The following is a 24338-nucleotide window of genomic DNA, read 5'->3' as shown; positions in this document are numbered from 1 at the left end:
TCTACTGTTTGGGTCTTCTAGAATGAGCCAAAATCGACATCGACCAAAGTCATGGACTCACAGAGCACTTAAAAACAAAGTTCGCCTCCATTGTGACAAAGGGTGGTCACATCGCCACTTTCTTTTTTTAATAAGTTCCACAAAATTAAACAAAGTCTTTGTGGCCAACGTTTAAGCTCACCTGAAGAAGTAAAAATCGCCGTAAAAATCGGCCATTTTGACTACCCAACTTTGGACTGAAATAAATGTTTTAAAAACTGGTTTGAACGCATGAAAATGCATTTTAAATATCGCGAAGAATTCTTAAAAAAACAAGAAATGGTAATAATATATTAGATTGCCTGTATTTATTCCAAACGACAAAACTTAAAAGGCAGCCCTCGTATATTATACACTTTTATCATAACAACAAAATATAACGCAAGATAATAATAACGTAAGATAAGATATTATACATGGGAGAGCCATGATTCGGCACGAATGGGCCGGCTCGACCGGAGAAATACCACGTTCTCACAGAAAACCGGCGTGAAACAGCGCTCGCGCTATGTTTCGCCGAGTGAGTGAGTTTACCGGAGGCCCAATCCCCTACCCTATTCCCTTCCCTACCCTCCCCTATTACCCTATTCGCTCTTAAAAGGCCGGCCTGCAGCTCTTCTGATGCTGCGAGTGTCCATGGGCGACGGAAGTTGCTTTCCATCAGGTGACCCGTTTGCTCGTTTGCCCCCTTATTTCATAAAAAAGATAGTTTCATTAATACAATATAATATTATAGATTGCATGTACCTTTTATCGCGGACTTTGAGTGCGTCGTCCGAATCAAAAAAATCCGTAATGAAAATAAATCTATTACTCGTCTAACGTCGTTTCAGTACGGCAGACTTCGCCACGGTGTTTGTGTGCGTGCGACTAGACGAGTGCGTTTTTACTAGCTCTTGTTGTGCAATAGTTTTACCGCAGCAGTCCCCGCGTAACACACGTATTTTTTTTACGGAACCTCAAATCAAATGAAAAATAAAAGACAAAAAAGTCGGCCATGTGCGAGTTGGAATCGCGCACGAAGAGTTCCGTACCACTACAGAGCAAAAATAAGAGAAATATGAGTGTTTTTGTATGGGAGCCCACCTTAATTATTAATTTTATTATGAATTATTAAAGTACTTACAAACAAAACTGACTAATTTGTGAACATTTCAGTTGGCTACCTGTTGTCATCATTTATAAAGAGCAAAAAATGTAAAAAAATCACGTTTTGTTGTATGGGAGCATTAGCCCTTAAATAATAACTTTATTTTGGTTATAGTATTTGTTGTTATAGCGGCAACAGATATACACAATCTGTGAAAATTTCAAGTCTAGCTGTAGCGGTTCTTGAGTTACAGCCTGGAGACAGACCTACAGACAGACAGACAGACGGACAGACATCGTAGTCTCAGTAATAGGGTTCCGTTTTTACCTTTCGGTGTGGTGTGATTTATATGTACCTAAAGTGATGAGAATGAGAATATTTTCCTCCAACACATTACCGAGTAAGGGCGCGTCCACACAGACCATGAATATTAAAGCAACATCTAAAAATTCTGGGTTATAGGCTCGACATACGTTCACCTGCCGGCTGCCCCATTTCAAAACCTAGTAAGAGCCAAAAAGAAATTTTACAGGAGTACACAAACGTTATATTATAGTTCAGTGGTGGATAGTACACTTATTGATGCTTAAAATATATCTACTTTTAACACCTCCATCGTGGGTATCGCATACCCAATAGATTTTCAATTGTTATGCTGCAGCCGGCTGCCGCTTGGGGATTAAATTTTAGCGCTGGTGTTTTTGTATACGGATCTTGACTCTAGTAGATTCGGAAGTTTAGCAATAAAACGATTTTTGAAGAAAATGTCCCTTACTAGGTTTTGAAATGGGGCAGCCGCGTTGTTTGATGGACAGTTCCATCTTTATCCAACGTAAGATTCGAGTGGAAAAAATCTTATTTAATATTGGTATACATAGTATATTAAGAGATACAAATCTATATTTTATACAATACATTAATAAATAACTTACAGTAATTTGAACAGGTACAAATTATCCTATTTTAATAGAATTATAAAAATATCGATATTGATTTATTTAAAAGTATTTTAATATAATATTATGATTATTTTTAAAACAATGATAAGCACATAATACTCATTATCTATAATGGAACAATAATTTACAGAGTATTTTTAAAGGTAAGTATAGGATTTTTTCTTCTGAGAAAATAAAAGAAAAAATTACCGCTCGAACAAGGATTTTTGGGACGAAACCACTCGTTAAAATATGGCATCATCCTTTAACAGCGAAGCAAATTTCCACTTATACATACATATTTTATACATATATTTACATAACGTCTTTTAGAATCCAAACTTAGCCTATCTGTTGATGCATTTGTCGTTCAAATCCGTCAGAAAAATGTTGGACTCCCGTAGAGTGAGTATGGTGACCCCCTCGGTGCTGTTTCTTGAGATAACGTTGTTCTTCTTCTTGGAATTGCCGTAGTCGTAGTTTGAGATGACCACACTTTCGGTGGGGTTCCTGAAACAAAATACTCTTTTATAGTCTGTTGGGTTATGGGTAACACTAGATCTTTCTCAACGTAATCACTAGTCACTATTGAATAATAAAATATAAATAAAATATCTTTTTATTCGAAATGGGTATCATGAAACACTTTTTGAAAGTCGAACGAAGAAAGTTGCCTACGACCGGTTCGGGAACTACCCCGCCGAGAAGAACCGGCGTAAGAAACTCGCACGGGGCCATCTTTTACTAAAAAAATGGAAAATTACAATGTTATGGCTTACATCTATGTAACAAAAATAAAAGAAAAGTAACCTGCATTGAGCCACCCGATTCCCAAGGTGTGCTGTCCTCGAAGAAATCATTGACTTTATAATACGCTTTAGCACACATTTAGATTGGTGTATTTTGACGACAGTGGCAGGCGGGTCGAGGGTTCGAATTCCGCCGATGGAACAAAAAATGATCAATGTTCCCGGGTCTGGATGTGTATTAAATATGTGTATGATATAATAAAAATCTTAAATATATGTATAGTATAAAAGTATTAAATATATTATTTCCGTTGTCTGGTACCTGTAATACAAGTCCTTCAGGACTTAGCACGGGGCCAGACTGACGTGGTGTAGAGTGTCCATAGATATTATATTATATTATTTTTCGACTTACTTTTTCACAGACAACGTTATTTAGTTAATTTGTAATAAAATATGATTTCTTACCAATACATTTTACTTAGGCCTGGCTTCTGAGAAATTTTTAACAGAAGTTTATCAATGCCTGAGGATTAAAGATGACGCCCGCAACTCCGTTGCAACAAAAATCGTTCATTGCGTGGGAACCGTACATTTTTCCGAGATGAAAAAATATGTCCTCTGCCGGGACTCAAAGTATCTCCATACCGATTTACAGCAAAATTGGTTCAGCGGTTTGGATGTGAAGAGGTAACATACAGACAGACATACAGACATACTGTCGCGTATTATAATATTAGTAAAGATAATTTTAACAAGGAAGTTCTCAACATTTCTAGTTCCTTCAAACTGGCGTGCGGTCGAGTACACAACTTAGTTCCCAAAACTCAAGTATTTCTTGTTTCTCGTCTCTACGAGTCTTGGCAAGCCAATACACTGAAACTTTTAAGTGATTTTCGTAGCCATGAGTTCCCAAGGACTATACCGACTGCTACTTACGGAATAAATTAACTCAGAAGCTTACGCTTTGATCACCCAAGGGAACCCTAAAAGGATTTTACGTACTATATTGCGATTTGCGTATACAGAGTTATCAGTGCCTTATCAGAGGTAGATTGAATAATAATAGGCACTTATGACTGCCACCGACTGGGACATCTGAGTAATCCACGCCTAAGTGTTGAATTTTCAGCTCTATTATTAAAGCACAAAGTTCAATTTTCTAATTAGTTTCGCTCGGGGTCCATTTTCAGGAATGAAACTGACCTTCGCGGTCCGCACATTTTATAAAAAAAATTTAAACAAATGTAAGTAATAACGGAAATTACAAAGATCTCATTTTTTAAGTGAAACTGGTGCAAGCTATTCATATTAAATCCTGGAGATGTTCATCAGTCAGTCGAGACCGAAATTTATTTTTAACGAAGTTCATCTTCGAAAATGCTCGGTCCACACAATGGGTCGGCGCGCGGCGGTCCGGATGCGGACCGCGGTCTGCCATTTGGTGACCCCTGCCCTAAATGATCGTCGCGTAAAAACGCTCGATTTGTAACGAAGATTTTGCGTCTAACGTTTCCTCTATATGTTGGGTCTTGATGGATAAATAAAATGTCTCCTGATTACTAACTAACGAGTAAGTATAGAAGGACATAATTCGTCTTTGTTCTACATCAGGGGTTCCCAAAGTGTGCGCCGCGGCCCGGTGCGCCGTGTGAAGGCAAGAGGGGCGCCGCGCCGTGAGTCGATCCTCCATCGTTATCAGAAACTACAAATATCATTAAATTAAATAATAATAATGATTATGTAAAGCAGATAGATGATTAAATATACCTCATTTACCTACTTAACACTTTGAAGTAAATATGATCATTAAAGGTGTTTATTTATTCGTTTAACTGTAACGCCATTTTCCAAAATTTTTCAATGTCTAATTTACTCACATTAGAAATCATCACAAAAAAATATTTATGTTTACACTTGAAATATCGGCTCACAGTTCAAACTAATGTGTTGGCGGCTTTTATTTGTATATCTCTGTTTTATTATTTACGTTTTTTTATTTATTGTTTATTTATATTAAATCGTTAACTACTTTATTCAAATTTTTTACTAATGTTGCCAACTACAAAGATTTTGTTTCTAGAAAGATATTGTACCTATTGGGTATATTGCATTCTTAAAATGGGGATGGAGCCACATATTATTCGAAGTGTTTTGATCTATGGTACCTATGTTTTGTGGCCTCGATGTGTGTCATAATAGCTAGTTTGGAAAATATGAGGGCATACAACTACCGAAATATGCACGATCAACGAAAAATTTACAAAATATGCACTATCGCCTAAAAAGTGACATTATTTATGCATTTGCATATTATGCAAACGCATATAATCCGATGTCTACTCATGACCCTGGGGTGCTTGTCCATGCAAATCACAAAAAGCTTTTTCATGGCTGTTTCTTATGCTAATTGTACTAATAATAATATTATGTATTCTGTGATGTTACTGTGAATACTATTTATAGGCCACTTTCATAGCCTGAAGTATTATCATTTTTTTTTTTATGAAATAAGGGGGGCAAACGAGCAAACGGGTCACCTGATGGAAAGCATCTTTCGTCGCCCATGGACACTCGCAGCATCAGAAGAGCTGCAAGTGCGTTGCCGGCCTTTTAAGAGGTAATAGGGGAGGGTAGGGAAGGGAATAGGGTAGGAGTTTGGGCCTCCGGTAAAATCACTCACTCGGCGAAACACAGCGCAAGCGCTGTTTCACGCCGGTTTTCTGTGAGAACGTGGTATTTATCCGGTCGAGCCGGCCCATTCGTGCCCACGTATTTTTATCACAATATATTTATCACAATATTTTATTAAACCTCTGTTTGTATACAGCTTCACAATCATGTCCTATTTTCAAACATGTTTGAACATCGTGTGTTGTCAATTTATAATGAAATACATATTTACTAATATTATATTTTAAGCAAATAGGCATGTAGTTAAATATTAGATATTTACTCTACTAATAATGTTCACCGAAATACTTATTATATTTGCAGAACATATTTTTGAGTAAACGATTCAGTTATTCCAGTAATTCTAAGCTATTAATGGAGTTTTTTGTTGTTTACGGTATTTCAATCATTTCTTATTCCTATTCATTCAGAGAGCAAATTAGTTCATACCTGTTAAGGCGAGGATAAACCCCAATTTGTTATTCCGTGACTCCCGGTTTACCTAGTTCCAATACAATAACAAAAATGTAAAAAATATAAGATGTAAAGCACAATATTTAAAATACCTTAAACCATAAACATTTTAATTAAACGTAATACTTTGGCTGTAATTAATTTACAAACTCACCTCCGACAAAAATCCATTTCATCGAAATATAAGTACCTATTAACTAGGAAAATTATACATATTATCTGAATAAATTGTTAGTAAATCTATATTAAAATCTTCTGAACCGAACAATTTTGTTTCTTAATATTTATTTCCAAAGATAATATTTAAAAAAAACATGAAAAATAGAGAAGATCCGCCCCTAGTAACTACAGTTTTATGCTAAGCTAAAATGAATCTTATTGCGATGCGTATACGCTTGGTCTTTGGTTGTGTGCAAGGTTATCGTTTTGGATTGAGATTGATCCCTTGACAGCCTTAAGCTGTTGCATCGGCAGCTATGGGTGGTATTAACTGTGAGGTATCATAGTACAACGGTATGTGAGAGGTGTGAGAAGGTATAAAGTGCGCTGCTACGACAACTAAGGCAGTCACGGGTCTGAACCATCAGACCCGTGACTGCCTTGGTGATTATACGTGGGAGAGCCATGCTTCGGCATGAATGGGCCGGCTCGACCGGAAAAATACCACGTTCTCACAGAAAACCAGCGTGAAACAGCGCTTGCGCTGTGTTTCGCCGAGTTAGTGATTTTACCGGAGGCCCAATCCCCTACCCTATTCCCTTCCCTACCCTCCCCTATTACCTCTTAAAAGGCCGGCAACGCACTTGTATCTCTTCTGATGCTGCGAGTGTCCATGGGCGACGGAAGTTGCTTTCCATCAGGTGACCCGTTTGCTCGTTTGCCCCCTTATATTTTCATAAAAAAACCCGTTGCACTGGTGTCTAAGTTGAAAAATTTATAGGAGCTGTAGCAGCGATATTTCTGCGGGATCAATGCTTATACAAATGTGGTTGCACTGATGTCATTGGGCGGTTCTGATTTCACAATAAATAGTTGTTCAGTACAGTCGTTATCAAAAGAGATAAAAAGCACACAGACAGTGTTTCATACCTGTTGCATCGGAATCTTACTAAATAAGTTCATACCTATTGCACCGGTATATTTGGGTGCTTCTAAAGGTAGTCTCGCATATAGCGGTGCGAAACAGTTGTGAACGTGAGGAGAAATAAAGAGCAGATACAGATAGTTTTTCATACCTGTTGCATCCGAATCTTAAGTAAATAAGTTCATACCTGTTGCAACGCTATCTTTGGGTGCTCCTAAAGGTAGTCTCGCATATAGCGGTGCGAAACAGTTGAGAACGTGAGGAGAAATAAAGAGCAGATACAGATAGTTTTTCATACCTGATGCATTCGAATCTTAAGTAAATAAGTTCATAACTGTTGCACCGCTATCTTTGGGTGCTCCTAAAGGTAGTCTCGCATATAGCGGTGCGAAACAGTTGAGAACATGAGGAGAAATAAAGAGCAGTCCTATAAATACAGATAGTTTTTCATACCTGTTGCATCGGAATCTTAAGTAAATAAGTTCATACCTATTGCACCGGTGTCTCTGTGTGCTCCTGAAGGTGGTCTCGCATATGGCGGTGCGAGACAGTTGTGAACGTGAGAAGAAATAAAGAGCAGTCCTTATAGGACTGCTCTTTATTTCTCCGGATATGGTATGAAAAACTATCAGTATCTATATAAAGATAGTTTTTCATACCAGTTTCATGCGAATCTTAAGTAAATAAGTTCATACCTATTGCACCGGTGTCTCTGTGTGCTCCTGAAGCTGGTCTCGCATATGGCGGTGCGTGACAAACGAGACGATGAGGGATGAAGAGCAGCGCGGCGACAGCACAGGTAGCGGTTGAAGTGCTGTCGGAAGACGCCGCTGACACAGTACAGAGCGACGGGGTTGACGCAGGAGTTGAGAAAACTGGGAATTGAATTACAAAATTGTGAATCTGAATGAAATTACAAAGTTCTTATTGACTTTGACCAAAAAGTTTTAACGCGATGAGTCTAAAGTACTTTTAAAAGTGTTTCTGTCACTATCTCGCAGTGCTACAAGGGTATGTGTATTTTATAATCCCACCAAAACATTTAATGTAAAAAGGAGCCAAGCAAAATATTGCATGGCCATGCAATATATCTATCGCAAAAAGTTTTCAGATCACATTCAAGCCAAGCCTTCAACTTATTTTGTAATTTAAATCAACATTCAGTAAATTTATCAATAGTTTTTTTTTATTTTATAATTATTATAGTGGCTCGGCAATGAGCACAAGAAAAACAAATATAAAACTTCATATTTGGGGTAGTTCCTACTTACACAAACGGCAAGCGTAAAGTGTTTTTTTAGTATGTAACGACGCATGTGGACGACGGTACCCAATAAATCCAATCAGTCGCTGATTATTTCTCTAGTGCTCATTGCCAAACCACTATAATAATTATAAAATAAAGAAAACTATTAATAAATTTACTGAATGTTGATTTAAATTACAAAATAAGTTGAAGGCTTGGCTTGAATGTGATCTGAAAACTTTTTACGATAGATATATTGCATGGCCATGCAATATTTTGCTTGGCTCCTTTTTTCCTTTGGCCGTGCCTTTGCTAAAAAGCTTGGCTGGAGCACTGCCGTGCTTCCAGATTCGAAGGTCGAAGACCTGACAGAATGGCGCAAATAACTGTCATGACACTGTCAAATCCTGGTGGCCCTGGTGTAATCCAGGGCTAGCACTGATTTTGGCCACATAGAAACTGTTACTAGAAGAAAATATAATATAGTAGAATTTCTGAATTTTGTAACAAATGTTCTCAGTAAGTCTAAATGGTATCTACCACCTGTACGATCCACCCAGTAAGTAACGTTTATGTGATACCTTTATCTTCCAAAAACAAGTTTTATTTTAGATTTTGGACCTACATACGCATAGTGTTTTAGAAATCCCCAAAATCGGACATGACTAAGTTAATGCAATGAGTCGATGGCGTCTTATATTTCAAATGCAAGAGTAGAACTCCCGTGTACGCATTTTACATCGTTTTTGAGAAAATCAATTTTTAAATTAACCATTTTTTGACTCCCTGATAACGAAATTATTTTATTTAAATTAATTACGAGGGTTTGTAAACTTGCTACCCAGTTGATTAGATTGATCATTAAGAGACACAAATTTTGTACTTTATTTCATTCCTACAATTCAAGTAGTTCCTGAGATTTTAATGTTTTAAAATATTTAGACTTTATTTTTTTTTTGCTTTCCTATATGATTTCCGCACATTCTGTCCAAACTGAAAAATACTTTCGTATAGTCTTTACACTACAATATTTTTATTTTTTGTGAATCGCGTCTCATACCAGAGATTTACGAATTTCTAATTTTTATTCGCGCCTTAAAAATTTTAAAACATTAAAATCTCAGGAACTACTTGAATTGTAGTATACGTCAAAAGATCCTTTTATGTCCTTATAGAAGGACTAGCGGATAGAACCAAAATATTCAAGTATATATTCATATATTTTAAACAAAATTAGTAATATTCGTAGGTTTTAAACAAAATCCCTAAACATTTTCACCTCAATGGGAGATAATCTGACATTGACGGCGGCTAAACACGGCAATACGATATGGCTCGAGTTCATATTAATTAGTCCCGAAATACTTTGACTCCATTATCCTCATCGACGGGTTATGACGTACAATGGAGGTAAATCTATACACACTTAGAGCTGATTTCACCAAAGAAATTGAACGCCCTCAGGGCACAACCGGTTTTAAACGTATAAACACGTTTATGACATCGAATTGCATTTCACCAACATAAACGCTCTAAGCAAAGCTGAGTTTATCTTCTAAACGCCCAATGTTCGAGGTTTAACTGCATAAAACCCGTCTAAGTCCTGTCCATAAAGTTAATATACCTAGTGGGATAGAGAAACAAAGGCCTGAGCAAGAGAGATGTCACTATCAGTAACACTGCATGGTAAAAAGAGACGTGTGAAACATGACAGCAGCACTCTTTTTTTGACGTCCAGTCGGCACGTGCCGCACGTTGACAATTTTATCTCATAGAAATCACGTTCAATCATGCTTGTGTAATTGTATACGTACACATATTTTTACACACAGATGAAACCAGTTTCGGTTACGTTTGACAGCTCGAGATTGTTGCTCTATTCCCCTAGGTAATTTAACTTTATGGTCCTGTCAGGACAAAAGAAAAGTCAAGATGGCAGTTTTGACAGGTGCGTTTGGTTAGTGTAAGTATCGTTTCTTGTTATTTTAACAACAAAATTATAATGATGAATTATGAAAATATGTAAAATCATCGCGTTACGTCATGTGAACTTAGATTCAATTATCGCGATTATTGAGAAGATTGTGAAATTTTAAGTTTAGGAAGTTTTAAGTCTAAATGATGAAATCATCTCTCGTTGATAAAGAGATAAGTACGAGTAAGGCCCGATTCGACCAAACTTGAAGTTACACGAATATAACTATCATGAGAATAATAATTTTACTCCTTTAATTTACTCTAGGATATTATCGTTTGCATTTTACCAAGTTACTCAAAGAGTATGAAATAAAATTTCAATTATAGTTCACAATGACACCGACCGTGACAGTTGAACCCTGTTGTGCAACTATTCTCAGTTTAATATTTACTCCACCAAAATAGCCCGTGTAAATATTTACTCCCGTGTAACCTTATTCTTGGATTAGAAGTTGGAAAAACGCAAAACCAGCTTACTCTTAGATTAGGAGACAGTTCTACTCGAGTAAAATTTTACTCCAGTTTGGTCGAATCCGCCCTAAGTACACTATTTATACAGACATAATATTATAAAAAATACGTCATACAGTTTAGGTTATACGAAGTTTGTGTCTGAACTATTACAAAAGTCGCATAACAGAGAAGGCCAAAAAATCTTATTACTGTAAAGTCACACATAGAAAAGTAATATTTTACCCTATTAAGAGAGTAAAGTTTTGTTTTGTTTCATTCAAGAGTAAAGTTTTGTTTCATCGAATAGTCTTCGGAACAGTATGGCCCATCCTTATGGATATAGAACAAATGGATCGATCGTAATGGATAGGGATACAGAGTAATATGTGCTCCAGCCCTATGTCCAAACAAAGGCCACTTTATAATATACGTGGGAGAGCTATGCTTCGGCACGAATGGGCCGGCTCGACCGGATAAATACCACGTTCTCACAGAAAACCGGCGTGAAACAGCGCTTGCGCTGTGTTTCGCCGAGTGAGTGAGTTTACCAGAGGCCCAATCCCCTAACCCCTACCCTATTCCCTTCCCTACCCTCAACTATTCCCTTCCCTTCCCTACCCTCCCCTATTACCCTATTCCCTCTTAAAAGGCCGGCAACGCACTTGCAGCTCTTCTGATGCTGCGAGTGTCCATGGGCGACGGAAGTTGCACTCCATCAGGTGACCCGTTTGCTCGTTTGCCCCCTTATTTCATAAAAAAAAAAAATATATTACTGAAAAATTAAAGTGTTATCTGTGGGTTATCATTTTTCGAGTTTTAAGGAACGGTGGCGTCCACATTTCTTCTTTTAATCTTCTAATCTATCTTTAATATATAAAATTCTCGTGTCACAATGTTAGATAGCGTACTCCTCCGAAACGGCTTTACTGATTTTAACCAAATTTTATATGCATATTCTGTGTGTCTGAGAATCGGCTACTGGGTACTTTTTGTTGTACTTTAATATCAAAATATTTCTGTTAGATTAGTGGCGCCATAGTATCAATGAGTTTGCTTATGTCATGTGTCACATTCTTGATATGTCATTGTATCTGTCAAATAAAGAGTCGTTAACCGAAAGCGTGTGTTTTAATAGGTTATGGGCTAATGTCCAAATTTTTCGTAATAAGTGTTACAGTTTAAGAAAAACGCTGAACTTTCGTGTAGATAATGGCTTTGAACTATATACAAAGTGTTCCCAAATTGAAAGGGAGAGAAAATTATGATGAGTGGAGTTTCGCGGCAGAGAACTTGTTAGTGCTAGAGGGCATGATCCAGTACATCAAGGCGCCTGTGCCCGGCACGGAAACAAAGACTGCAGACGACGAAAGGACTAAGGCAAAGCTAATATTGACTATTGACTCCGGGCTGTACGTTCACATCAAGGAAACGAAAACCTCGTTTGAGCTGTGGACAAAGCTGAAAAACATGTTCGATGACTCGGGATTTACAAGAAAAATCTCTTTGCTGCGACATTTAATCTCAATCAGGCAAGAAAATTGCGATTCTATGACTAACTATGTAACGCAAGTTGTCGAGACAGCACAAAGATTGAAAGGAACCGGGTTCGCCATTACAGATGAATGGATAGGATCATTATTATTAGCAGGTTTGCCGGAAATGTATTCTCCTATGATCATGGCCATAGAGCACTCCGGAATACAGATTACCACAGATTCAATAAAATCGAAATTAATCGATCTGGAAGGTTCTTTACATTTGGACACCAGTGGCGCTGCATTCGCTGCAAATAGATCGTACTCGAAGCGGTACAACACTACAAATAAAAATGGCTGTCAACAACAACAAACGTCAATGGCGCCTAAGATGCAGTCGAAAAAAGTAATTTCGTGCTACAAATGCAAAGAAATCGGGCATTTTAGAAATCAATGTCCGTTATTGCAGAAAAACAAGCAAACTAACGCGTTTAGTGTGGTATTCTTGAGTGGACAGTATAATAAAAGCGAGTGGTATATTGACTCCGGCGCAAGTGCGCACATGACATCGAATGAAAATTGGATTAAAAATGCTAATTTTATGCCAGTTATGTCTGAAATTACGGTAGCTGATAGTACAAAGTTACCTGTAAAATGCTCCGGGGACGTGAAAATAACTTCAGATCGCAACTTCGAGATTACTGTCAAGAATGTGTTGTGTATTCCAAAATTATCAACAAATCTGTTGTCAGTGAGTGAACTTATAAGAAACGGCAACAAAGTTGTGTTTGAGAGTAACAATTGCTACATTCGAAATATGAAGAATGAAATAGTAGCCACTGCATTTTTGGTTAATGGTGTTTACAAGTTGAATTTAAAAACAACAGGTTGTATGCTAGTAGCACCAGCATTGGCAAATGCAGAGTTATGGCACAAGCGCCTAGCGCACATAAATAGTGCTGATTTGAATAAAATGAGAAATGGCATCGTAGAAGGAGTGAGTTTTTCTTCTCCTAGTGACACAAAGAAGGAGAACTGTATAACATGTTGTGAAGGCAAACAAACAAGGCTGCCATTTCCACATAGTGAACATACTAGCACGGAGACACTACAATTAGTCCATGCAGACGTGTGTGGGCCTATGGAGACGAGGTCGATTGGAGGTTCACGGTTTTTCTTACTTCTTGTGGACGATTACAGTAAGATGACATTCATTTATTTTCTGAAACATAAAAATGAAGTTTTTCAGAGATTTAAGGATTTTAAAGCTATGGTTGAGAACCAACAAAATAGAAAAATTAAAGTACTTCGAACGGACAACGGAGGTGAATTTTGTAACGGCGTAATGAATAGTTTTTTGGCAAATGAAGGTATAATACATCAAAGGACTACTGCATATGCACCTGAGCAGAATGGTGTTTGTGAGAGAGCCAACAGAACTGTTGTAGAAAAAGGCAGATGTTTGCTTTTTGAGGCAAAACTTGAAAAGAGATTTTGGGCCGAAGCTGTACATACTGCAGTTTATCTTAAAAACAGATGTGTTACATCTAGTCTAGTAAACAAAACACCTTATGAAGTGTGGTATCAAAGGAAACCTGATTTGAGCCACATACGTCTATTCGGAAGTCCGGTGATGGTGCATGTTCCTAAAGAACAAAGATTGAAATGGGATAAGAAAGCTGAACAATTTATATTGGTTGGATTCTCTGATACTGTGAAGGGATATCGAGTATATGATCCAAGGAAAAATGTTGTCATTGAAAAGAGAGACATTATAGTGATGGAAGGAAAGCATGGAATTGAAAGTCCAGGAGAAAATGCTATATGGATACAGAAAGATGAACAGAACTTAACGCAAACAGAAGAGACTGAGACACCAGATAATGTGCAAGAATCTAGTATAGAGAACAGAGATTCAGTGGGGGACTCTTACATAATTGAATCTCCTATCTCTATTTCAAGTTCTGATTCATCAGCATATATGGATCCAGATGAGACTCTTGTGGATACTTCAACTGATTCCATCACATTGACTGAGATTTCATCAGGTGAGCTTCAAAGTATTGGAGTTGATGAGGTGCTTGGAGCTAAAAGGCAGAGAAAAGTACCAAACCGTTTTGGTTATTCAAACATGTGTACATCAAACAACTTACCATGTGCGGAGGAAATTGATCTTTCAGAAGCGCTGAATGGACCGGAAGCAGAACAGTGGAAGCTGGCCATGCGTGAAGAGTTGCAGTCATTTGAGTATAATGATGCTTGGGAGCTCATTGATATACCAAGTGATACCTCCATAGTGCAGTGTAAATGGGTATTTAATAAAAAATTTGATGTCAATGATAAAGTGAGATATAGGGCAAGACTTGTGGCCAAAGGCTTTTCACAGCGAAGTGGAATTGATTATGTGGACACGTTTGCTCCAGTAGTGAAACATTCGACTCTAAGAATGTTATTTGCTCTTAGTACACAGTGGGATATGGACATTATTCATCTCGATGTAATTACAGCTTTTCTAAACGGACACTTAAATGAGAATATTTGTATGTATCTTCCTGTAGGTTTTGAATGTGTAGATAAAGGCAAAGTTTTAAAACTAAAGAAAGCAATATATGGGCTTAAACAATCATCTTTAATGTGGTATAAGAGAGTTAAAGATTGTTTATGTAAATTAGGTTTTAAAATAAGTAACAATGAACCATGTGTGTTTACAAAAATAAGTGAGAATGTAAAGGTAATTGTGGCTGTTTATGTCGACGATTTTTTAATCTTTTCAAACTGTAAACAGGAAACTGATAATTTGAAAACTGTTTTAAGCTCAGAATTTAAGATAAAAGATTTAGGTTGTGTAAAACGCTATTTAGGTATGAGAGTGCATGTAGACAGAAAATTAAATATTGTAAAAATAGATCAAGAACAGTATATAGAACAGTTGTTGTATAAATTTGGAATGTTCAATTGTAGATCTATTGATACTCCTATAGAATGTAAGTTGAATCTTGAAAAGGCTGAAAATTGTTTAACAGCTGATGTTCCTTATCAAAGACTGATAGGTAGTTTAATGTACTTGGCTGTACTGTCTAGACCTGACATTGCTTTTTCTGTGAGTTACCTGAGTCAATTTAACAATTGCTATAATGAAATTCATTTTAATCAAGCTAAAAGAGTGTTGAAATATTTACAGAAAACTGAGCATTATTGTTTGAAATATAGCAAAGATAGTAATATAGAATTAGAAGGTTTTGTAGATGCCGATTGGGCAAGCGATATTCTAGACAGGAAATCCTATACTGGTTTCTGCTTTACTATGGCAGGTTCTGTTGTATCATGGCAAAGTAGGAAGCAGAGAACTGTATTCTTATCCAGTACCGAAGCTGAATATGTAGCATTGTCAGAGGCAGCTAGGGAAGCTACATATTTAAGGAATTTAGTGTATGAAATAACAGGTAAATTAAGTATTGTTAAGTTGCATTGTGACAACCAGAGTGCGTTAAAATTATCTTCTAATCATCAGTCTCTAAATAGAACTAAGCACATTGATGTGCGGTATCATTATATTAAAGATGCTATAAAGGATAATGTTATTCAAGTGAAATATGTGTCAACACTTGAGATGCCTGCTGATCTTTTAACTAAAGGTTTATTGTCAGCAAGGCATTATAGATTTTTAAGAATGATAGGTGTAGTTCCCAATTAAAACTTACTTGTTAATTGTTACTTAAGTTATTTATATAGAAATATTTTGTTAAGTAGGGGTGTTGTACTTTAATATCAAAATATTTCTGTTAGATTAGTGGCGCCATAGTATCAATGAGTTTGCTTATGTCATGTGTCACATTCTTGATATGTCATTGTATCTGTCAAATAAAGAGTCGTTAACCGAAAGCGTGTGTTTTAATACTTTTTATATTGATAAGTACATTTGTTGAATAAATAATAGTAAATTATTACAACTCGAGACTGACGGCGACCATTGTTTGTGCGATGGGATAGCGATGGACGTTGCCATGGTGACATACTTATTTAGTCACTTCAATAAAATAATACGGGCGAAATACTTTATATGGCAAAGCATAGAGAAATATAATACACGGGGCATGGCAAATAAACGTTTGCCGGGACAGCTAGTTTATAAACGTAAACAAAAAGACAGTATGATTATATTGTAATACCATTTTAAAAGGAAAACCTACTTATTAAATGCTAGTCATGTTTGGATGATTCACAATGTGCAATTTGCATTTTGAAACAGATAATCGTGGGAACATTTTCCGTGTCTGGTTAAAATGATTAATACTTGCTTGTATAATAATCGACTAAGAGCTGACGACTAAATAGATCATGTAGCTTCAGCTGGTTTAAACCTCCGTTAGCTACTTCCCTGAACAACCCTTTCTGATAATCTACGTGCTGGCAGGCCGTGGGCGGTGGGTGTGGGAGTAGTGGGGTGGGGACAAAATGAAAAAAAAATATATATTATGTAGGTTCAGCTGAATTAAAACTCCGATAGCTACTTCCCTGAACAACCCTTTCTGATAATCTGCGTACTGGCAGGCCGTGTGTGGTGGGTGTGGGGTAAGTAGTGGGGTGGGGAAAAAAAGAAAAAAAATGTAGGTTCATTTTCAAGAAGCTATTTAATTTATAAATATTAAGTAGATTTCAACCCTTGGCTGTTCTGAAGTAAAAAAATGTACCCCGGGCGCGCACTAGCGGCCAAGCCGCGGCGGCCAGGCTGCTGTGGCCATCGAAATAGATACCTTAGTATGAAACCGCGGTAGACCACGCGCACCTGGCCTCACGCTGTCAAGCGGCCATACCAAACTTTCGATGGCCACCACGCGCCGCGGCCTGGCCGCTAGTGCGCGCCCGGGCTTAGGGGTGGAATTTTTGATATCATTAGATAATAATCATAAACTAGTGTAAAAAACTTTAAGTTTTCAGCTCCAAGAGTTGGCCTGTGTTTTGATATGTCAGTCAATCAGCTTTAGGTACCTTTTATTTATTACTAGATGATGCCCGCAACATCGTTGCGCCAAAATTCGTTTATCGCACGGAAACCATATTAGACATTTTTCCGGGATAAAAAGTGGACATACCTAGCAAAAGCAGGTAGCAGTCAGACAGACAGACTTTCGCATTATAATATAAGTATAGCTGTCGTAACTCGTATACAAAAGAACAAGTTCTTACAAGGAAAATGCATTTGAAATAGCTCAATATCTGCTACGGAAATTATACTTTTAACATAACTATGGTGAAAACAATAAATATCCGTATACCCGTTAAAAGCATAACATCCATACTAATATTATAAATGCGAAAGTATCTCTGTCTGTCTGTCTGTCTGTCTGTCTCGCTTTCACGCCAAAACTACTGAACTGATTGCAATGAAATTTTGTACACAGTTATTCTAGAGTCTGAGAAAGGACATAGGCTACATTTTGATGTGGGAAAATATCATATTTCCATGAAAATATCGATGAAAATGAATTCGCATTGCGCGTGGCCAGCGCTCATCCCGGGGGTCCTGGGTTCGAGTCCCGCAGGCGGAACAAAAAGTTTTCAATGTTCCTGGGTCTTGGATGTGTATTAAAATAAAATTTCAAAAATCTAAAACATATTTTATGTATAATATTATAAAAAATCCAGAAATATATCGATGCAATGAACATTTTAGTTCTAATACGATTCAACAGATGGCGTTTTATTTTTTACTTCATTGTAACATAGAACTAATCATACTTATTAGTTATTATGTTTTTGTTTATAGTTTTTAATACGTTAGAATATTATGTTTAATAATATTATCACTTGGTATAATAAAAATCAATCTATCTTACCTTATAGAACTCCTTCTGCATTTCTAATATATGTGACAAGTTGACAACAGAAGGCGCTCTAAAATTAAGGAGTTCAAGTGTACCGGCGTGTTGGCCTATATTCCATCCAGAAAATATGTCAATGCAATCAACATTTCATTTCTAATATATGAAAACAGATGGCGTTTTATTTTTTACTTAAATATATTTTATGTATAGTATTATAAAAAATCCAGAAATATATCGATGCAATGAACATTTTAGTTCTAATACGATTCAACAGATGGCGTTTTATTTTTTACTTCATTGTAACATAGAACTAATCATACTTATTAGTTACTAGCTGTTGCCCGCGACTTCGTCCGCGTGGACTTCAGTTTATAAAGCGCGATGTCAACAAAATTGGTGTCAAAAGCTTTTATAAAAAAACCCTGGTACCCTTAAATCAACACAGCTGTGCAGTGTGCACACAATAAGTATTTCATTTTTTTATATTAAACTTTATATTTTATGCCAAATTTTAAAGCTTATTTAACCCCCAAATTACACAACTTTACCCATAAACTATTTATCATTGATAGGTTTAAGGTTACGTCACTGCACAGATAAAGTACTGAGTTATTTAATACCGTAGAATAGATATGACAATCGAAAAAAATCGAAACTTAAATGTAAGATGATACCACCTCTTATAGAAAGACTTTTGAGCAAGCGTCAGCGCGATGTAGAAGACGCACGGCGCCATCTATTATGAATTTTTGGATTTTGGAATTTGAACAAATTTACGCATTTTCACCCTCTGACAACCCTTTTTTCCAGTAAAAAAGTAGCCTATGTCCTTTCTCAGGCTTTAGACTATCTGTATACAAAATTTCATTACAATCGGTTTGGTAGTTTTGACGTTTGGCGTGAAAGCGAGACTGACAGACAGACAGAGATACTTTCGCATTTATAATATTAGTATAGATTATGTGCACACTGCACAGCTGTTTTTGGGTATTTTGATTAATTAAGGGCCGCGCCACACCGGAATGGCAGCGGCGAGGCGAGCACTTTCAGCGCTGCCAATCCGGTGCAACGCGGCCCTAAGAGGGGTACCACTTACCAGGGTTTTAAAAAGTTTTTAAATTTGACACAAATTTTGTTGACAACGCGCGCTATAAACTAAAGTCCACGCGGACGAAGTCGCGGGCAACAGCTAGTAACCCATAAAGAAATTTTTTGCTCGATCACGGAAAACCCATGACTAAGCCTGATTAGATTAGACTTAAATGAGATTTATGAGCGATATTTTCCCCGTGCGTCGTGAGAAATATGAAGATTACACCTGGGAACGTTTACTAAGCCTGAATCCATAAAATTTGATTAAGCTCACGCACTAACGTAACGTGTTAGGTTAAGCCTATAAAGTTATTTGCTTAGAAGAAAGATTATAGAGCTGACAGGATAATAATATGCAAGCTGACAGGATAATAACATGTAGTAGCTTGAGTCTAAACTGGATTGAAACATGTATAGTGTATACATACAGCTGCTTGGTGGCAGTTGATGGTGGTCATGTTTTCATTTATAATTCCAAGTGTCCAAGCCACAAGACAAGTCACAAGATTTTATACAGTTGTGGCACTTGACTCTTTTCTCGTTGAATGGGCCATAGTGAACGGCACTTGGCTGAAAAGGCTACCTGCAGTGCTGAGGGTCACTACGTAACGGATACGTTGACGTTGTTGTTGTGAGCGACGATGCAAAGCATGCCTAAAGCCTCGTTTCCACTAAGCAACAATTCACGCGCAACATGCTGGACAACAAGTTGCCCAACATGTTGAAAGTCAGCGCGGGACTTTTGATGAACAACGTTGTCTGTCTACGCATCTAATTTACGTCAGTCGTCGCCAACATGTCGCCAAAGGAACTTGTGTTGATTTTAGTGGCAGTGGTTATAATTTTTTTTATAGTATCTGTGAGCAGTATCCCATAGACGTTCATAGTTTTGGTACAGTTCGCTTAATTTGAGCACTTGTTCGTTAGACCACACTACGGACATTGTTGCGCGCGTCTCCACTTGACGACAATCGATGCAATTCTCTTTAAACAAACAACAAGCCGCGCGTCATGTTGCGCGTCAGCTGGCAACATCGCGCGCTGTTGTGCAGCGTTGCCGTACATGTTGAGCGTCACGTGTCGCGCGCTAAATCTTGCCTAGTGAAGACGCGGCTTTAACGTAACAAGTAACAAGTAACAACCTAAATCATTAGTATCGAATAATAAATGGTTTTTATCATTCGTAGGTCTGAAAGCAGGTGGCAAATTAAATCATATTATATAACATCAAAAAATAAACTAGTCATCTATTTCTACTGAAACTCTATAGAAGCAGTTGCCAAGCTAATTTCTATTTATTGTATCTTATCATACCTGAGACAGAATCCCATGATTCGGAAAGCGTGGATCCAGTCGTTGTAGTCCACCTGCGCCGTGGGGTAGAAGTACCACCACAGCTCCAGGGTGTGGTACGGCAGGAAACAGATGAAGAATACTGGGGAAGAAAAAGATGTGTTAGAAAGATAGGGAGACCTTTGGGAGAGGCAGAGAAAGAAGTCGTGGAAAAAAAATGAAAACCGGGCCACAAACGGCGGAGTAATCTTTGAACATACAAAAAATATTCTCAACCGAATCTACTACTTTTGGTCGCGATTTGGTTTTGAAACATGGTGAAATACTTTTCTATTTATTTTCAAACTCAAACTAAAACTTTTTTATTCAGAATAAATTTTTGCAAATGTTCTCTGAACGTCTACAACATGATGCCTACCACCGGTTCGGGATCTAACCCGGCGGCGGCCTCACTAAATGTAATCCATTAGTTTGCAAGCTATAACTGATGGCCAAACCATTAGCTATGTTACTTATTCATTTTATTATCATTGTTATACATAATGGCTATTATGTTTTGGTATTACCAACAACGAACATTATTATTCTGATGTGCCTGGTACCAGTTAGTAAATTGGCTAATGCCACGCGCGATTTTCCTTATTAACAGGGCGAGCAAAGCGAGCCCTAGTATATCTCACGACCTGTGCATTTTGTGGTACACTTTACGGAAAAACTATCAAGCCTATTGATTTATGCTTTAACATAGTAATTTTTATTTATATATGTAGATGTGTTTTCAATTATCATCAGTCAAGCGACGAGCGAAGGTGAGCTCTGTTAGAGCAGTGTGCTTGGAGAGCAGCGGGAGTTGTTAGATAGAGTTCCCGTGGCTCTTCTATGTGCGGAAGTCTGTCAATCGCAGGGGTTTTAGTGGGTTAAAGTTAACTTTAATATATCTAAGTTTCTTTTAAATTCGCTGAAACACAACAAACAATATTGCCTAACCAAGCAAAAGTTTAGGTCTCTATGTGAAATGTCTAAATATGGTCTAGACCAGCTATACTCAACCTGCGGCCCGCCGGGACTTCATCAGTGGCCGGCGACAACTTAAACCATTTTGACTTCCACGCCCACTGGCAAAATAGTGCAATGTCGTCTTGAAAGTCGTAAAAGATATTTTTACCAAAAAAGTGAGAGAAAAATATAAATGCGAAATGTGTCTGTATGTTACCTCTTTACGCCCAAACCGCTGAACTAAGTTTGCTGAAATTTCGTATTGAGAATTGAGATACTTTGAGTCGCGGGAAAAGACATAGGATCCTTTTTAGCCCGCAAAATGTGTGGTTCCAAAGCTACAAACGAATTTTGGCGCAACGGAGTTGCTGGCACCATCTAGTAAATTATTATATAGTTCACTTTATAGTTTAATATATCTAGGTTACTTTAAAATTCGCTGAAACACAACAAACAATATTGCCTAACCAAGCAAAAGTTTAGGTCTCTATGTGAAATGTCTAAATATGGTCTAGACCAGCCATACTCAACCTGCGGCCCGCCGGGACTTCATCAGTGGCCGGCGACAACTTAAACCATTTTGACTTCCACGCCCACTGGCAAAATAGTGCAAAGTCGTCTTGAAAGTCGTAAAAGATATTTTTCTACTTTTACATCGCTAATTTCGTATATTATTTAACCCACAAAAAGTTTTGTTGCGAACCTCGACACTTAGACCAAAATGTGTTTGTGGCCCGTACAAAAAAAGGTTGAGTGCCACTGATCTAGACTTAACCCTTTTCCGCAAGATTGATTATATTGATTTCTCCAATAATAATATTGTTGTAAGCCGAGGATTTGATAATACTAGTTCAGAGCTTAGAGTTCATACTTTACCTTAGAATGCTATTCGTGTTGCTACTAGAGAGTGGAGCGTCGTGGAGTAAGTTTTGTAAATTAGGTAGAATGGAGACAAAAATATAATATTTTAATTTTTCAAATCAAATTCTTGTTACCCTTTTTAAATAGAAAGTGTTTTATTTTCATTTTAAGACGCCACAGCCATTTTAAAGTTTTTTTAAGAGCCCATGCAGTCCCACTGCTGGGTAAAGGCCTCCCCCAAGTCCTTCCATTCATCCCGATCCATCGCCACCGTCGGCCAGCCTGGCTTGTATGTGTCAAGTTCATCGCGCCATCTTTTGCCAGGTCGACTGCGGCGGCGTCGTCCATCATCAGGTACCCAGTCTGTGGCGATCATTGCCCAGCGGTCAGGATGCATACGGCTAATATGACCCGCCTAATCCCATTTCAGTTTGGCAGCCTTTATACCTATGTCTGTTATACCAGTTTTGGAGCGCAGCGTGCTATTTCTTATTCTATCTGTTAATGTTACTCCTAAAGTTATGAAAAAGAAAATTTACAGTGCGAAAATAAAGTACATGTAATTAATTGGGTCATAGTTAAAAATGTCATTTTTCTTTAGGTCCAAGACTCTGCAGTCTGCAGTCTAAATTAATTCGGAATGCCATTACGGTTATGGCAATAATCATAAAAAATATTAATGTATTATTTTACATTCTTCTTTTTAATTTTTCAATTAAAATAATCTTAAAAAGATAACATATATTTTCAAAATAATTCTTCTTCAATCAACAAGTCCCCATTCACTACGGAACCCTAAAACGAAACCCTAACCAGCTGATTTTTTGTATAATGATAGGTTAATATTTAATAGTTACTTATATAATTTAAGAGTAACACTATCCTACAAATAGAACAATCCATATTTAGGACCATCAAATCGAAATATTAAATCTTTTCTATCTCTGTTAGCTACCACTTTCGAGATTTTTCGCAGAGGAAATTGTTGTTCGTCCTATTAAAATGAAGCTCACTCACGAAAAATGTGCTTGATAGTAACTAATAAAAAAAATTGTTCTAGGGAACCCGGACTACAACATTAATTCCACTAGTCACTAGTGCCTCAATCAAACAAACGCCTCCGTGGTCTAGTGGTATAGAGCGCGGCTCTTGACTCGGGGGTCGTGGGTTCGATTCCCGCGTTGGTAACATGTTATTTCCAAGTTTGGTTAGGACAATGCAGGCTGATCACCTGATTTTCTGACAAGTAAGATGATCCATGCGTCGGATGGGCATGTAAAAAGTCGGTCCTGCGCCTGATCTCTCGCCGGTCATGTCGGTCTTCCGTCCCACTGGGTTATGAGAGTAAAGGAATAGAGAGTGCTCTTGTGTACTGCGCACACACTTGGGCACTATAAAAAAATTACTCCTGCGTAGCTGGCCTGGTTTCAATGAAACCGGCCACCGTCACCGAAACCGGTGTGGGAGCTATTATTAATCAAACAAAGATGCAATTAAAACAATCCATTAAACTCTACTCATTTATTCCTAATTTAAGCAGAAGGAGGAAATACGAGGGGTATATTACCTCAAGGAACATCCCATTAACTTTGACTCGGAAAATAAAATTAAGTAAGTGTTTAAAATCCATCAAGGCGTGACATTGGAGTGTTTCTAAAAATAACTGAGATCTTCTTTACAGTTAAAAACACGAAAATCGCAAATTGAAATCTTTTTCGAACTGAAATAATTAATTATTATTGAAATAAAGGCATAGTATTTTTGCTGGATAACTGAAGACGCGAGTGGAAGAACCAGGTAAAATACAAACCGGAACACTAAAAAGGGGTTCGAACATTTTTGTATTGAGCCTGGCCTTTAACATGGTATCGTAAAGTGTCATGTTATATGGCGATCTTTACTTCTAAATATCTCGGAAACGTGACCCTTTAGGATACCATATACCATGTTATCTAACATTTTTGTTTGTATAAGTGTACTCTATCCAAATATACCACTTTTATCGTGCTCGGAAATTTTGAAAAAAAATAAATCAAGATGGCCTATGCGGTATGCCACAAAGATTCGTACCCC

General features: G+C 37.4%; 1 protein-coding gene across 1 annotated transcript in view; it reads right to left on the bottom strand.

Moving 5' to 3' along the window:
* Positions 1–2185: 2185 nt before the first annotated feature.
* LOC121735355 (neuropeptide CCHamide-2 receptor-like) overlaps positions 2186–24338 on the bottom strand; it is a 44733-nt gene continuing 22580 nt past the window's right edge. The window contains exons 5-7 of the mRNA XM_042126157.1: positions 20430–20550; positions 7743–7922; positions 2186–2577 (exon numbers count right to left, since the gene is read on the bottom strand). Coding sequence (XP_041982091.1) covers positions 2415–2577; positions 7743–7922; positions 20430–20550 — 464 coding nt within the window. The 3' untranslated portion in view covers positions 2186–2414. The remainder of the gene's footprint in view (positions 2578–7742; positions 7923–20429; positions 20551–24338) is intronic.

The sequence above is a fragment of the Aricia agestis genome, chromosome 17 (assembly GCF_905147365.1).
Source record: "Aricia agestis chromosome 17, ilAriAges1.1, whole genome shotgun sequence".
Classification (NCBI taxonomy): domain Eukaryota; kingdom Metazoa; phylum Arthropoda; class Insecta; order Lepidoptera; family Lycaenidae; genus Aricia; species Aricia agestis.
Note: the sequence above shows the minus strand (reverse complement) of the source record. Positions and strands in the feature narration are given on the sequence as shown.